Raw genomic sequence first — 14,625 nt, 5'->3', positions numbered from 1 at the left:
CACACCATACACTTCCATCCACTAACACCAAGGAACCACGTTAGGCAGGACCATCCCTCCTGCAAACAGAGCCACAAGGCACCCAAACACACACACAAAAAAGATGGGCAGTGGATGAAAACCACGTTCCCTGGGGAATCCCAAACAGCCACGGGAACCGTGCACTTTCGGGCAAGTGGAAATAAGGCATCCGATCGCGCGGTGCAGGGTGGGGTGCTGGATCAGAAACGCACCCGGCAGCTTGGAGCCTGGCTCTGCAGCGAGCTGCTCACCTTGTTCCTCTGTGGCCTTGTCACCCGGTGCCTCGGATCCCGGCGTCTCATCCCCGCTCCGTTCCTCCGGCCCGTCTTCCTCCCCCTTGCCGGCGTCATGCTCTTCACCACCGTTTACCCCACCTGACCCGGCCGTGGCCTCCGCCGGAGTGTCGGAAGATTCGGGTTCGGCCTCCATGGCTGACGCCTCCGGGGGCTCCGGAGGCGGCTGCGCGGCCTGGCCCAAAGCTTGAGCGGGAGGTGGCTCCTCGTCTTCGTCCTCCAGCAGCGCCTCCTCGTCGTCCTCGTCGTCGTCGTCCTCGTCGTCGTCGTCCCCGCCCGGGCCTCCGCCCGACGCGGCCACAGGCCGAGGCTCCGCCTTGCAGGCCCCGCCGGGCCCGGCCCCGGCCCCGCCAACGCCGGCCTCGTCCTCCAGCATCTCAGCATCTAGCGCCTCCTGAAGCCGCTGCGCCAGATCCATCTTGAGGCCGCGCGAATCAAGGCCCCGCCGCTGCAGCTCCGACCGCAGCTCGGTCACTTTCAGCCGCTTCACCTCCATCGCCGCCGCCGCCTCCTCCGCCTCCCGCCGCCTCCTCCCCTGCGAACTGCCGACCGAGCCCGACCGCGCAGGCGCCGCCGCCGCCCGCCTCCGCCTCCCGCGCCAGCACTGAGCCCGCGCTAGTGAGCGCACGCAGGAAGCGGCAGAGTCCGCGCTATCCCCGCGGCGTGTTGGCGTCGCCTTCCTTCTGCCCTGCCCCTTTCGGCTCACCGAGACCAAAACAAGGCAATGAGGAGTAGCCGCCTAGGTACTCGGTTCTCGACCGCGGGGCGAGTGCGCGCCGAGGACGACGGAGTTCCCTCACTTCTCCTCCCTCCCCTCCGAGATCCGGGCCAATCACCGGAGGCGTCGTAACTGCGCAGCCGCAAGGACGCCCGAGCCGGCAAGGCTGGCTGCGACTCAAGTGCCTCGTAGCACGGAAGCGTGTGTGCGCCCGTCTTTCAGTACTTCAGTTGTAGGATCTGCGCAGTCGCACCGGAGCCCCGCCCACCTGTCAATACTCTTACTTCCTGCTCGCTCCCAATTGCCGAGGCACCGTAGATCTTACTTGCTAATTCTTTCACGGCATCTTCTTAGAGTGATAAACGAAGACAAGCCGGAGGGTTGGATGGTGCAAAGCAGCTGTTTTCGTAGCTCAAAGGGCTTTTCAGTACCAAGGAAGAACGAGCAATCCCCGGCCTCTTTTACTGTGCTTAAACTTCTACCCAGCAACAGAAGCGCCAACCCCGCCCTTCGCCTCCCTTATTGGTCATCTTGAATCGTAGTCTCTTGGTCTGATTGGTCATCCGATATCGTGCGGCGTTTTTTCCTATTGGAGAAGTGGCCGGGAATTTTTTTTTTCCGGGGTTGGTCCGCTGGGGAGGCGGGGTCGTTTCTGCGGGATTACTTTTCTGGACTTGTTTCTGATTGGGTGGTGTGACGCAATGCGCGCGCCCTATTAGATGCTAAACTGCTGGCTGGCCGGGTCTTTTCCTGTCGGTGCACTGTCCCTTAAAACTAACAAGCTGGAGGAGACTTCCGGGCTTGGGCCACTGCAGTCGTGCAGTTGTTGGGCTTGCGAGTGCATACAGCCTCTTCTGCCTCGCCTGCGGACTGGAGGCTCAGGCTTCATTCACTTCGGTCCCCCAGTTAACAGCAGAGACTTCGACAAATGCTTGTGGAATAAAGACAAATAAAAAGCTTGAGAAGGAGAGAAGCCTTAATAACTTGTTTCAGTTGCTCCCGCCTACTCCATCTTCTTCCAGGTCAGGGGGTGTGCCTCAGAGAAAGAAGGAAACGAATTTTGCGGGCAGTCACACACTTCGGATGTTTGTTTAGTTGGGCCTTTGAATCTTCCTAGAGTCTGTCTATACTCAACGCCAGGATCTCTTCTTTTGGAAATCATTTGGTCTATGATTTCACTACCTCCACGTTATTCCTTTTTTTGCGGAACTTTGGGACACTGAAAACAGGAGGATCGATAGGACTGTAGTAAAAACATCAAAGCTCAAAGCCTCTTCAAGGAGAGTAATTTTTTGCTTACAAAGTAGACTTCCCAAACTAACAATTTTGACCCCAACACCACAGCCTCGGTTGATCTTTCATTTAACAATTCTAACAGTCATGGAGAAGCGCCTGCAGGAGGCTCAGCTGTTCAAGGAGGAAGGGAACCAGCGCTACCGGGAAGGGAAGTACCGAGATGCTGTGAGTAGGTATCACCGAGCTCTTCTTCAGCTGCGGGGTCTGGATCCAAGTCTGCCTTCCCCGATACCCAATCTAGGCCCTGAGGGCCCAGCTCTCACGCCGGAGCAAGAAAACACACTGCACACCACTCAGACAGACTGCTACAACAACCTAGCTGGTAAGAACAGGGCTGGAGGGTGGGTAGAGCATCTAGACTTGACCATGGAGCGAGGTGGCGCATGCCTGTAATCTTAGCGCTCAGAGGCAGAAGCAGATGGATCCCTGAGTTCAAGGACAGCCAGGGCTACACAGAGAATCCCTTTAAAAAAAAAAAAAAAGAAAAAAGAAAAAAAGAAACATACAAAGAAGACAGGACCATCGATCCCTGTGAACGCTATTTTCTCCGCTATCATCTGGTTGTTCGGCAATGAATTGAAACCTGTTTCCAATCTGTAGAGAACTCTTAAGCAGGCAGGATTTTTCAAACCTCATCTGGAGAATTTTTGAAAATACAACTTCCTAGGCCCTGACTCCAGAACTTTGATCTAGTAGATTTGGGTGGGACTGCCAATGGATTTATCTGGAGGAGTGTTGCTAACTTTAGAACATTTTGCCTTCTGTAGAGCAAAAGTGCCTTTGTCTAAAGGGAATTTAGCACTTGGGAAACAAGTTACTGGCTCTAGATAGTGTAGATCGCTTGTGCTTAATTGTATAACTTTTTGTAGAAATCAGGGAGGGACATTGGATAACTATCTTCCATTTCCAAATGGCTTTTTATGAAGATAGAACAGTTCTGCTAGGATTAACCTAATCTTTTCTGTGATAGACAAATCAAGCTTAGAACTAATTAAACTTAATATACAGCACAGTAAAGACATTTGAACAGTGCAAACTGAGGCTGTATATAGTATCGGGAGCTTGTATGTTTCCTACTGGTTGCTTCTTAAAATTGTTTTTCTTTTTCTTGAGACTCTGTATGTAGCCCATCCTGGCTTGAAACTTACTTTGTAGACCAAGCTGGTTCCAAACTCCTGGCAGTCTTTCTGCCTATGCCTCCCAAGTGCTGAGATTACAGGTGTCAGCCACCACATCTGGCAGTGTATTTTTAAAATATTTTTGTGATCTCTGAGTTTGAGGCCAGCCTGGTGTACATAGCAATTACCAGAAGAGCCAAAGCTTCTAAGAGAGACCCTGTCTCAAATAAGCAAACAAGCAAATATACATACATACATACACACACACACACACACACATACATACATATATTATAGAGCACTCTTTAAGTTTTGTTTGTTTTAGTTTGGTTTGGTTTTTTGAGACAGGGTTTCTCTGTGTAGTTTTGGTGCCTTTCCTGGATCTCGCTCTGTTGACCATGCTGGCCTCGAACTCACAAAGATCCACCTGCTTCTCGAGTGCTGGGATTAAAGGCGTGTGCCACCACTGCCCGGCTAAGTTTATGTACAAACTTAAATATGTATGCACACATACACACACACATATTGCATGCACATATACATATGGTGTTGGAGTAGAGCTGTGGAACTCGGGGCCTTGCACATGCTAACCAAATGCTGTGCCAATAACCTTCAATATCAGCACTAAAAATTTTTGAAATTACAATACTCATTAGTTATAGTGAAAGTTAAGAGTATTTTTTCCAGTGTGTCCAGCAATACTTTTGGACTCAAATAATAGTAATTATGGTAGTGTTTTGTTTGTTTGTTTTTGCAACAAGGCCTTGAACTTGCTTGCCTCTGCCTCCAGAGTGCTGGGACTAAATGCGTGCATAGCCCATCCCTCACAGTAGCTGTTTTAACTTAACTCTGACGAACAGTTAAGTGCTGAGGATTAGCAGTGTAACACTACAGATAACAATCCCTGTACTCATGAAACAATGGACATGCATAGTGTACCAGACAGTGAGTACTGCAGCGGAGAGTAAGTGAGATGGCCTGGCGCTTCACACCTGTAATCCCAGCACTGGGAAGGTCCAAGTAGCACAGTGGCTTCAAGTCTGAGGTCCAGGCTAGCCTGGGACATATGGTAAGACCCTGTCTTAAACAAGTGAGAATAAGTTGGAAAATGGAAATTGATACAGTCCTGGGATGTTCCATTTAAGAAAGAAGGGCTACATAGGATTTGTAGATGTTTCATTGATGAGATGATGTATGTTAAGTGTCACAACAATTCTTCCAAATCAGTTGAAGGAAACTAGAATTAATCTAGCAATGAGTGGCTTTAAAATTATACCCAGTCTTAATTCCCAGAGCTTAAATTCTTATTGCAAGATACTGTGCCCTGTTAAAAAGTAGAGAATGTACTAAGGAATTGGCCAAAATCAAAGAAATGGAGTTTCAGAGATGGGCACTTAAATGCCTTGACTTCGCAGGTGACCTAAGGGAGGCACTGTTTTCATAACTCTAGAAGCTCTGGGAACGCTGCTTCACAGGTGCCTCCTAAAGACTGTGTGTGCTGACTTGTTTGTTCTCTGCCATTCCTCAAGAGGGAGAATCACAAATTTGAGGCTAGCATGGGCCTACATAGTAAGATCTTAAAAAAACAAACAAACAAACAAAAAAAAAAAACCCAAAAAAAAAACGTTTCTACTGATTTAACAGTGTTCATTTATTAAATACCCATGATAAGCCGGGCGGTGGTGTCCCACGCCTTTATTCCCAGCCACTCGGGAGGCAGAGCCAGGTGGATCTCTGTGAGTTGGAGGCCAGCCTGGGCTACAGAGTGAGTTCCAGGACAGGTGCAAAGCTACACAGAGAAACATTGTCTCGAAAAACAAAAATACATACATACATACATACATACATACATACATACATACATACCCATGATATTTTTGGCAGTTTACAACTTTTCTCATCTTTACCAAAATTTTGATAGCTACTTCATAATAATTTTCATTTTTACAGATAAAGGAGTCAAATAATGTCCTGCCTAGAACTCTCAGTGTCTTCTTGGCACATTTAAGAGAAAAATCCACTCTGGCCTTTGCCTGCAGGGTCTCACATGTTCTGACTCCTCCATACACACAAATCTCCCAGCACATTTTCGCCTTTAAGACTTTGAAGTTCTCTTCTCATGGGTTAGAATGTTCTGTCCTACTGGCAAGCAGGCTGCAAGCACTCTGTTGCTTAGGTAGACCCCCAGTTTTTAAAATTTACTTTCTTAGAGCCAGGTGTAGTAGCACACGCCTTTAATCCCAGCACTTGGGAGGCTGAGCAGGTGGATCTGTGAGTTCCAGGACAGCCAGAGCTACACAGAGAAACCCTGTCTCAAAAAAAAAAAAAACCCAAAAATTCATAAATAAAATTCACTCTCTTAGAGAAGCCCTCAGTAACCAGGCAACAGTTTAACTTTGTTCACTCTCCAGCATGTTTGTTTTCTTCAAAGTATCTTTAAAGTTTCATTTGTGTGTGTATCCCTTCCACTTAGGGACCCCTGGCATTATTTAATCATTGCTTGATCTCAGTTGCTGCCCCTGTGGAGATCAGTCAAACTTTATATCCTAGAGTACTTTCCCTAAGCTGCTAAAGTCCGGCCGCCTAGCCGGGGCCCAAAGGTAGAGTGGGACTATCGATTAGTGCTTTATACCTTACCTTGTATTGTTTACTAAGCTGTTAAACTCAGATCCCTCTCTAAGCTCAAAGATCTCAGTCTTCTAAAATCTATAAAAGGAATTTCCTCTGTTTTGTGGGTTGTTTCTATGTTTCCTACCTCAACGAAACCCCCACCCCATAATGGCCAGCATTACCGAAAGGTATTTCTATTGAAATCTGTTTCAGCACATCTCCCATCAAACTTGGGTGTGTGTTATTATTTAGAATAAACAAGGCTAGAGAGATGGCCCAATAGTTAGGAACACTGGCTACTCTAGCAGAGAATCAGAGTTTAATTCCCAGTACCCACATGGTGATTTACAGCCATCTGTGTCCAGTTCCAAAGGATATAACACTCCCTTCTCACCCCCTCAGGCACATACATAGTTCACATACATAAACATAGGCAAAACACTCGTACACATAAGAATATATATATATCGTTTTAAAATTATCATCAAGATGCCTTCCTTTCCTTTTTACTCCTTAGTTTAATGTTTGAGCATAGTTAGTGCTAGATAAATAGTTATCAGTTGAAAATGCTGGATTAATTGACCTATGGTGCATACCTCATGTAAAGCCTGCTTGGTGTGGGGATGTTAATAGCAGGGATGCAAGCCTAGTCCAAGCTTGTTATTGGCTTCATTATACCTGAATCTCAGCCATCTGAGCATGATTTAACTTTAATATAATTCCAATAGCTGTGAAATAGGATATATCTTCCCCCTCTTTTTTTTTAAACTTAAAACATCGTTTATTTATTTTGGGGGGCAGAGTTTTAAGGCAGGGTCTCTCTGTGTAGCTCTGGCTGTCCTGGAACTCACTCTGTAGAACAGGTTGGCCTCAAACTCAGAGATCTGCCTGCCCTTGCCTCTTGAGTTAAAGGTGTGTACCACCAGAATCCAGCTATTTATTTTATTTTAATTATGTGTCTCTGTGTATGTGTTTTTATGGGTATGTGTTCATGTCAAGGCAGATGTCTTTGATGTCCAGAAAAAGGCATCAAATTCCCTGGAGCTGTAGTTACAGGTGGTTGTGAGCCATCCAGTGTGGGTGCTTGAAACCAAACTTGGGTCCTCTACAAAAGCAATATGTGCTCTTAACCACTGAACCATCACTCCACCTACTTTACTTTTATTTTTGGTGATGATGGAGATTGAACTCAAGAGACTCAAGTATGCCAGGCAATCAATCAGTCTGCTGAGCTACAACCCTTTTTTAAGGCAGAACAGTGTCTTGAACATTGCTTCCTAACCAAGATTTATTCTGCGTTCCATTAATCAGCCAAGAGAATAGTGAATTAATATGTTGTTGGAAATGAGGTTGGTATGGTGGCACAGAACTGTAATCCCAGTACTTGGAAGCTTGGGGCAGGAGGAACAACAGGAGTTTGAGGCCATCCTGGGATACAGACTAAGCTTCAGGACTTCTGAGCTACAAAGTAAGAACTTGACTGTCTTAGTCAGTGTTCTATTGCTGGGAAGAGACACCGTGACCACAGCAACTCTTATAAAGGAAAACATTTAATTGGAGCTGGTTTACAGTTTCAGAGGTTTAAGTCCATTGTCATCATCATGGGGAGCACGGTGAAATGCAGGCAGACACGGTGCTGGGAAGGAGCTGAGAGTTCTGTTTCTGGATTCAAAGGCAGCAGAAAGAGAGAGCCACTGGGCCTGGTTTGGGCTTTTGAAACCTCAAACCCCACCCCCAGTGACACACTTCCTCCAACAAGGCCACATCTAATCCTTTCAAATAGTGACACCCCTAAGCATTTAAATATATGAGCCTGTGGGAGCCATTCTTATTTAAACCACCATACTGACTCAACCAAACCCAACCTGGGTGTGTTGATGCTGCCTGTAATTCTACTGGCTGGATATGTGGAAACAAGAAGACCATCATCTTCCAGTATATAGTGAATTCAGATGAGATCCCTGCCCCCATCTCAGAACATTGAGAAATAAAAAACAAAGATTGACCAGGACTTGGTTTAGATTTCATGCTCATTTCTCTTACAAGCTCTGAGATCTTGGGCAAGTTGCTTATCTGAGCCTGGATCCTTTTTATCCATTAAATGGAGATGATCACTGATTTTGTATGTGGGTGAAGAGATAGAACATAGTCAACATAGCTTGCTCTTCCCTCACATAATGGCAGGCATTAACAGTGTAAGAACTGTGATGAGACCAAGAAGTGAGGACACAGCACTGGGTAGAAGAGACACAGTGAAGAGTTTCATCTGATCCCCAGCTCCAAAGAGAGGGGAGGCAGCGGGTAGGGGGACTGTGAGAAAGGGTCTCGTATAGTAGCCTAGACCGGCCTTGAATTTCCTCTGCGGCCAAGTGTTACTCACTGTTCTATTGCTGTGAAAAGACACTGTGACCAAGGCAACTCTTAAAATGGGAAGCATTTGATTGGAGGCTGGCTTACAGTTTCAGAGGCTTAGTCCATTGTCCTGATGGCAGTGAGCATGGTGGCCTGCATGGCATCGGAGCTGTGGCTGAGAGCTACATCCTGATCGGCAGGCTTCAGGGAAAGTGAGAACTGGGCCTGGCATGGGCTTTTGAAACCTCAAAGTCCACCCCCAGTGACACACCTCCTCCAACAAGGACACACCTCCTAGTCCTTCCCAAATAGTGCCACTCTCTGGTGACTAAGCATCCAAATAGATGGGCCTATGAAGGCCCTTTGTAGTCAAACCACCACACTGAAGGTGACCTTGGATTCCTAATCCTCCTGCCTCTGCCTCCCAAGTGTTAGGATTACAGATGTGAACCACCATGCCATGCTTGAGAGAGCTTTGAATAAAAAATGTGAAGTATGGAACCTGGAGAGATGGCTTACCAGATAAGAGTGCTTACTACTCTTGCAGAGGGTTTGGGCTTGGTTCAGCACCTATACAGCAGCTCACAGTCATCTGTAACTCCAGTTCTAGGGCATCTGACGCCTCTATGACCACCGTGGGCTCCTGCATGTATATGATACAAATGTATATACACACATAAAATTAAATAAACTTTATGTATTGTGTGTGCCGTGTGCCCAAGCATGACATTGTACACATGTTGGGAATGTCAGAGGAAAACTTGTGGGAGTTAGTTCTCTCCTTCCCAGCAATCAAACACAAGTCATCAAATTTGGTGGCAAGAGCCTTTACCTCCTGAGCCAGCTTGTCAGTCAAAGCTTTCATAGCTTCCGTTTCCTAGACGAGGTTATGGACATGGGAGACACTTGGGCGTTAGCTGAATAACTGAATACTGGGGAATGCCTGAAGCCGGCTGGTGGACTCTCCTGTAAGCCCTCCTTCTCTCTCCCTTTCACTTGATCCATTAGCCTGTCTCCTCCAGATGGAGCCAGTGAACTACGAACGAGTGAGGGAATATAGTCAGAAAGTCCTAGAACGACAACCTGAAAATGCCAAGGCCTTATATCGGGCTGGAGTAGCCTTCTTCCATCTGCAGGATTATGACCAGGCTCGGCACTACCTGCTGGCTGCTGTCAACAGGCAACCTAAAGGTGAGTGAGGGGGACATCAAGGTGGTTCTGTTGTTAATCAGTATAAAGAAATGAGGTGCACACCTGTAATCCCAGCACTCGGGAGGCAGAGTCAGGCAGATCTCTGTGAGTTCGAGGCCAGCCTGGGCTACCAAGTGAGTTCCAGGAAAGGCGCAAAGCTATACAGAGAAACCCTGTCTCAGAAAAAAAAAAAAAAAAAAAAAAAGAGGTGGACTAAAATCTCATGCAATAACTAACTGTATCCAGAGTATCAGACAATTTATACTCTGAGGGTTAAGAAGAATCACATGAGCAAAGTGTTCAATCACAAGGACAAGCAAAAACATGTTTTTTAATATAAAGAGGCATATAAAGAAGTAACAGCAGCCTGCTGTAATGAATAATGTGAAGGAAACTCATACCTGGGAGGGGCACAAAAGCACATTCCAAGAACAATTCCATATTTCTGAATAAACTGAGATCACAAGACTCTGGTTTTGTTTTCTTGGAGTTTTCTCACAAGCACTGAGAATTCCCTTCACATGATTCTGTTCTTGGACTGTATTCTGATAGTGTATCTGTGCACCACACATCTGCCTGGTGCCTTTGGGCCTGTAGCAAGACCCCATGTGGGTGCGAGAACTGAACGCAGGTCCTCTGCAAGAGTGACAAGTGTTCTTAACAGCTCAGACGTCTCTTTGGCCCCAGTTTTTAACTTTTTAAAAAATAGATACAAGCCAGATAAAAATCCCAAGAGGTAGCAGGGAAAGTGGTCATGAAATTCCTAGCTGAGGCACATGCCTTTGATCCAAGCACTTGGGAGGCAGAGGCAGGAGGATCTCTGAGTTCTAGGCCAGCCTGGGCTACAGAGTGAGTTCTAGGACAGCCAGAGCTACACAGAGAAACGATGTCTTGGAAAACAAACAAAAAGAAAAAGAAGAAAAGAACTTCCTAGCTGAGGAGCTGTTGGCATTTGATAGCTGTTAGGGAGGGAGAGTTCGTTTTCTTGAATGATGTGACCCCCTTGTAGGCCATCTACACTCCAGAGCAGGCCCCAGTCCCAAGAGCAACACAAACTAGACTAGGTGGGGTTGGAAGAAGACGACAAAGCTTAAACTTGGGTGGGGAGGGAGTTGGAGAGGGAGAGTGCAGGGTGGGTAGGAGGGGTTTGAATGTGATTAAATGCATTGTAAAATTCTCAAAGATTTAATAAAATACTATTTTAAAAAACAGGTAACATTCAAATATTTAAGAAAGTGAGCTGAGTGGTGGTGGCGCACATCTTTAATCCCAGCACTAGGGAGACAGAGGCAGGTGGGTCTCTGTGAGTTGGAGGCCAGCCTGGGCTATAGAGTGAGTTCCAGGACAACACAGCCAGGACTGTTAGAGAAACCTTATCTCAAAAAAACAAAAAACAAAAAACATGTATAAAAAAATGTGCACACGAACAAGTGTTCTACTTCTGTGGTGTTTTTAAGGGTTTTGATTTTGTTTTTGTTTTTTACTTATTTTGTGTGTGGTGGGGTTGCAGGCCCCAGCACATGTGGAATCCAAAGGACAGCTTGTAGAAGCTGCTTCCTGCCACTGTGTGGGTTCTGGGAATAGACACCCTCTACTTGTCAGCTTGGCTGGGCAGCAAGTGCCTTTACCTACTGGGACATTTTGCTGGTCTGTAGTTTTGTTTTTTTGAGACAGGGTTCTCCTTTGTAGCCCTGTGTGGCCTGCAACTGCATCCCCAGTGCCAGCCTCCCGAGGAATACTAGGATTATAGGAGCTTACCACCTCATCCACAGGAAAGCGACTCTCAGTTCTGTCTGTATCCTTAGGAACTTTGATGTTTAAACAGGCTTATGTATTCATATCCCCTATACCAGCTCTCTAAGTCAGTAGGTCATGTATATATAAGCCTGTTTCTGCCCTGCAGATGCTCTACCCCTGTGACATCCCAGCTTGTTTATTCTGTGTATATAAAAAACCACCCTTGCTAGGCACTCAGGAGACAGAGCCAGGCGGATCTCTGTCAATTTGAGGCCAGTCTGGTCTATAGAGCCAGATCCAAGACAGGCACCAATAAAAACCGTGCGGGGGGGGGGGGGGGGGGGGGGGGGGGGCACGGACAACTTCCCTACTTTTTTTTGCTGGGAACCATACTCAGGACATTGTACCTACTCAGTGCTGTACCCATATAGTTGGAATTTTCTTTGGTCTACCAACCAGCTCCCAAAATAAAGACACAGAGACTTATTATTAATTATGAATGCTCAGCCTTAACTTAGGCTTGTCCCCTGAGCTCTTTTAACTTAATTTAACTGTTTCTCTTCATTTCTGCTTTGCCTCGGGGCCTTTCCCCTTTCTTTCACTCTTATTGCTTCCTCCATTTCTGGCTGGCCAGCCCCTGGCATCTCTTCTTCAGAGCCTCAATTCCTCCTTTTTTTTTTTTTTTTTTGAGCTAAGGATCGAACCCAGGGCCTTGTGCTTGCCAGGTAAGCACTCTACCAGTGAGCTAAACCCCCAGCCCCTCAGTTCCTCCTCTTACTTACTCTCCCTGCCCGAAGCCTCACCTATACCTCTTCCCTCGGTACTGGCTGTTCAGCTTTTTACTGGACCAGTCAGGTGCCTTAGGCAGGCAGGTGAAACAGCAACACATCTTTACACAGTTAAACAAATGCAGCACATCTCTGCAGAGTTAAATATTCCACAACATAAGCAAATACAGCACATCTTTACCACATTAAACAAATACAGCACACTTTACACAGTTAAACAAATTCACCTGCCTTGGCCTTCTGAGTACTGAGTTTATAGGTGTGTGTGTCACCATAATGGAAATTTTAGGAACTTATTTTTTCTTCTTTTTTTTTTCTGTCCAATTTTTGGAGACAGTCTCAGGTAGCTCAGACTCATTTCAAGCTCAATTTGTAGCACAGGCTGGCCTTGAACTTCTGATCTCCTCCCCTCTATTTCCCGAGTGCTGATGTTACAGATATGTGCCATAGTACCCAGTTTAGGAACTTTGTTTTAAACTCCCTACCTTTTAAAAAGTGTGTCAATGGATCCCGTGAATGAACTGGATCATCATCTCCAGACAGGAGCTGGCCCTTGACTTAGCTATTACCTTATCTTTTAAAGCTCAGCTAACTCGAGTGTGACCTAGAAAAAGAAGCCACTGCCTGGGAGAATTTCAGATTTTGCACTTGACTTTCAGGACAGAAAGGAAACTGAAGCAGATGGCAGGTTCATTTCTGTGTTGGTTGGTTTAACATTGAATATTGTGTCTTCTTTTTTTTTCTTTTCTTTCTTTGTTTATTTATTGTTTTTTGTTTGTTTGTTTTCCAAGACAGGGTTTATCTATGTAAACCTGGCTGTCCTAGAACTTGCTCTGTAGACCAGTCTGGCCTCAAACTCATTGCCTCTGCCTCCTGAGTGCTGGGATTAAAGGCCTACACTACCACTGCCTGGCTGTTTTTACTTTTCTTTTTTTCTTCATTTTTGACAGGGTCTTACTACATGGTCCTGGCTGTCCTGGAACTCATTATGTAGACCAGGATCACCTCAAACACAGAGACATCTACCTGCTTCTGCCTTCAAAGTGCTGAGATGAAAGGCTGTGTCCAGATTCCTTTTTTCACTTTTAAAGCAACTTTTGGAGGCTAGTAGCAGGGAACCTCAAACGTGACAGTACAACAAAACTTTTCACCAATTTAAATGAGTACTGTGAACTAATGAAGGCATATGAGCCATTTGTTTTTGTTTTTTTGGTTTTTTAGATTTATTTATTTATTATGTATACAGCATGTATGACTGCAGGCCACAAGAGGGCGCCAGATCTCGTTACAGATGGTTGTGAGCCACCATGGGGTGCTGGAAATTGACCTCAGGACCTCTGGAAGAGCAGTCAGTGCTCTTAACCTCTGAGCCATCTCTCCAGCCCTGGGCCATTTGTTTTTGTTTCTTGACTTCAAGTATACAGATGAAATGCCACTTAAGTGGGCACAATGGCACACATCTATAGTCCCAACTATTATGAGAGGCTAAGGCAAGAAGGTCACTTACCCTGTAAGTTCAAGACCAATCTGGGCAACACAGCAAACTACATCTTTAAAAATAAAAAGAAATAGCCAGGTGCAGTTGGCACACGCCTTTAGTCCCAGCACTCAGGAGGCAGAGGCAGGCAGATTTTTGTGAGTTTCAGACCAGCCTGGCCTACAGAATGAGTTTCAGGACAGCCAGGGCTGTCTTGAACAACCAGAAAAAAAAAAAAAAGGAGTTTACAGTGACATATTAAGTAATAGAACTTATTTTTGCATGGAATAGTTGTGATACATTCAGATTTTGGAGAATTAAAGTAACTGGGAGTGTTACCAGTGCTCTCTGGTCCATTGGGTCGTTATGGTCTATCTGTAATTACCTTTTTCTTTGTCTTTGAAGATGCCAATGTCCGGCGGTACCTCCAGTTGACACAGTCAGAACTCAGCAGCTACCATAGGAAAGAGAAGCAGCTGTATCTGGGCATGTTCGGTTAATGAAGAAAAAAGATGCTTCTCAACTTGAAATCAAGGGGACCACTAAGGACCCATCAAGAGAAACCTGAGCCTCGGCAAGAGAAATTCACCCTTTACCTCTGACCCAGGTGGATTTCTATTGTTCCTGTTCTGCACAAGCCCTTTGCTACTTAGACTATCTGTGTCCTTTATTGTCTTCCCCCCAGTATATTTGTATGGCTTGCAATCCATATTATTTGCCTTTAGAAACAGACCAGAAAGCATTCGTCCACTGTGGGTGGCATCAACTATATGTGTGGCATAGATTTAATGAGATGTTATTGGAGGTGTTGAGACACAGGATTAAGTAGGTAGGACAGGCAGAAAGGAATTTTTTGCTGTTTCCTCAGATGCCTTTGTTTTCCCCCATGGGAAATATTGTGTGTGTGTGAAACTAGATGAATATAAATTGAGCCCAAGTATATTTAAGGATTTGAAATGAATTGTTTGGGGCTCAGGATGTAGCTCAGTGGTAGACTGCTTACCTACCATGTACAAGGCCCTGG

At 45.8% G+C, this 14,625-nt stretch overlaps 3 protein-coding genes across 4 annotated transcripts in view; 2 read left to right on the top strand and 1 right to left on the bottom strand.

The window, feature by feature from the left end:
* Hnrnpul2 (heterogeneous nuclear ribonucleoprotein U like 2) overlaps positions 1–1,665 on the bottom strand; it is a 17,566-nt gene extending 15,901 nt beyond the window's left edge. Inside the window, exon 1 of the mRNA XM_036204278.1 lies at positions 273–1,665. Within this exon, the coding sequence (XP_036060171.1) occupies positions 273–810 (538 nt within the window). The 5' untranslated portion in view covers positions 811–1,665. The remainder of the gene's footprint in view (positions 1–272) is intronic.
* The window catches only part of LOC118594502 (solute carrier family 22 member 19-like), a 703,508-nt gene that overhangs the window by 386,618 nt on the left and 302,265 nt on the right, over positions 1–14,625 (top strand). The window lies entirely within an intron of this gene.
* On the top strand, positions 924–14,625 carry Ttc9c (tetratricopeptide repeat domain 9C). The gene is made up of 3 exons (XM_036204708.1): positions 924–2,650; positions 9,417–9,599; positions 14,007–14,625. Exons 1-3 carry the CDS (start codon positions 2,413–2,415, stop codon positions 14,099–14,101), a joined length of 516 nt encoding a protein of 171 aa, XP_036060601.1. The 5' UTR covers positions 924–2,412; the 3' UTR covers positions 14,102–14,625.

Source organism: Onychomys torridus, chromosome 1 (assembly GCF_903995425.1).
Source record: "Onychomys torridus chromosome 1, mOncTor1.1, whole genome shotgun sequence".
Classification (NCBI taxonomy): Eukaryota; Metazoa; Chordata; class Mammalia; order Rodentia; family Cricetidae; genus Onychomys; species Onychomys torridus.
The sequence above is the reverse complement of the archived record's forward strand: the minus strand, read 5'-3'. Positions and strand labels throughout refer to the sequence as shown.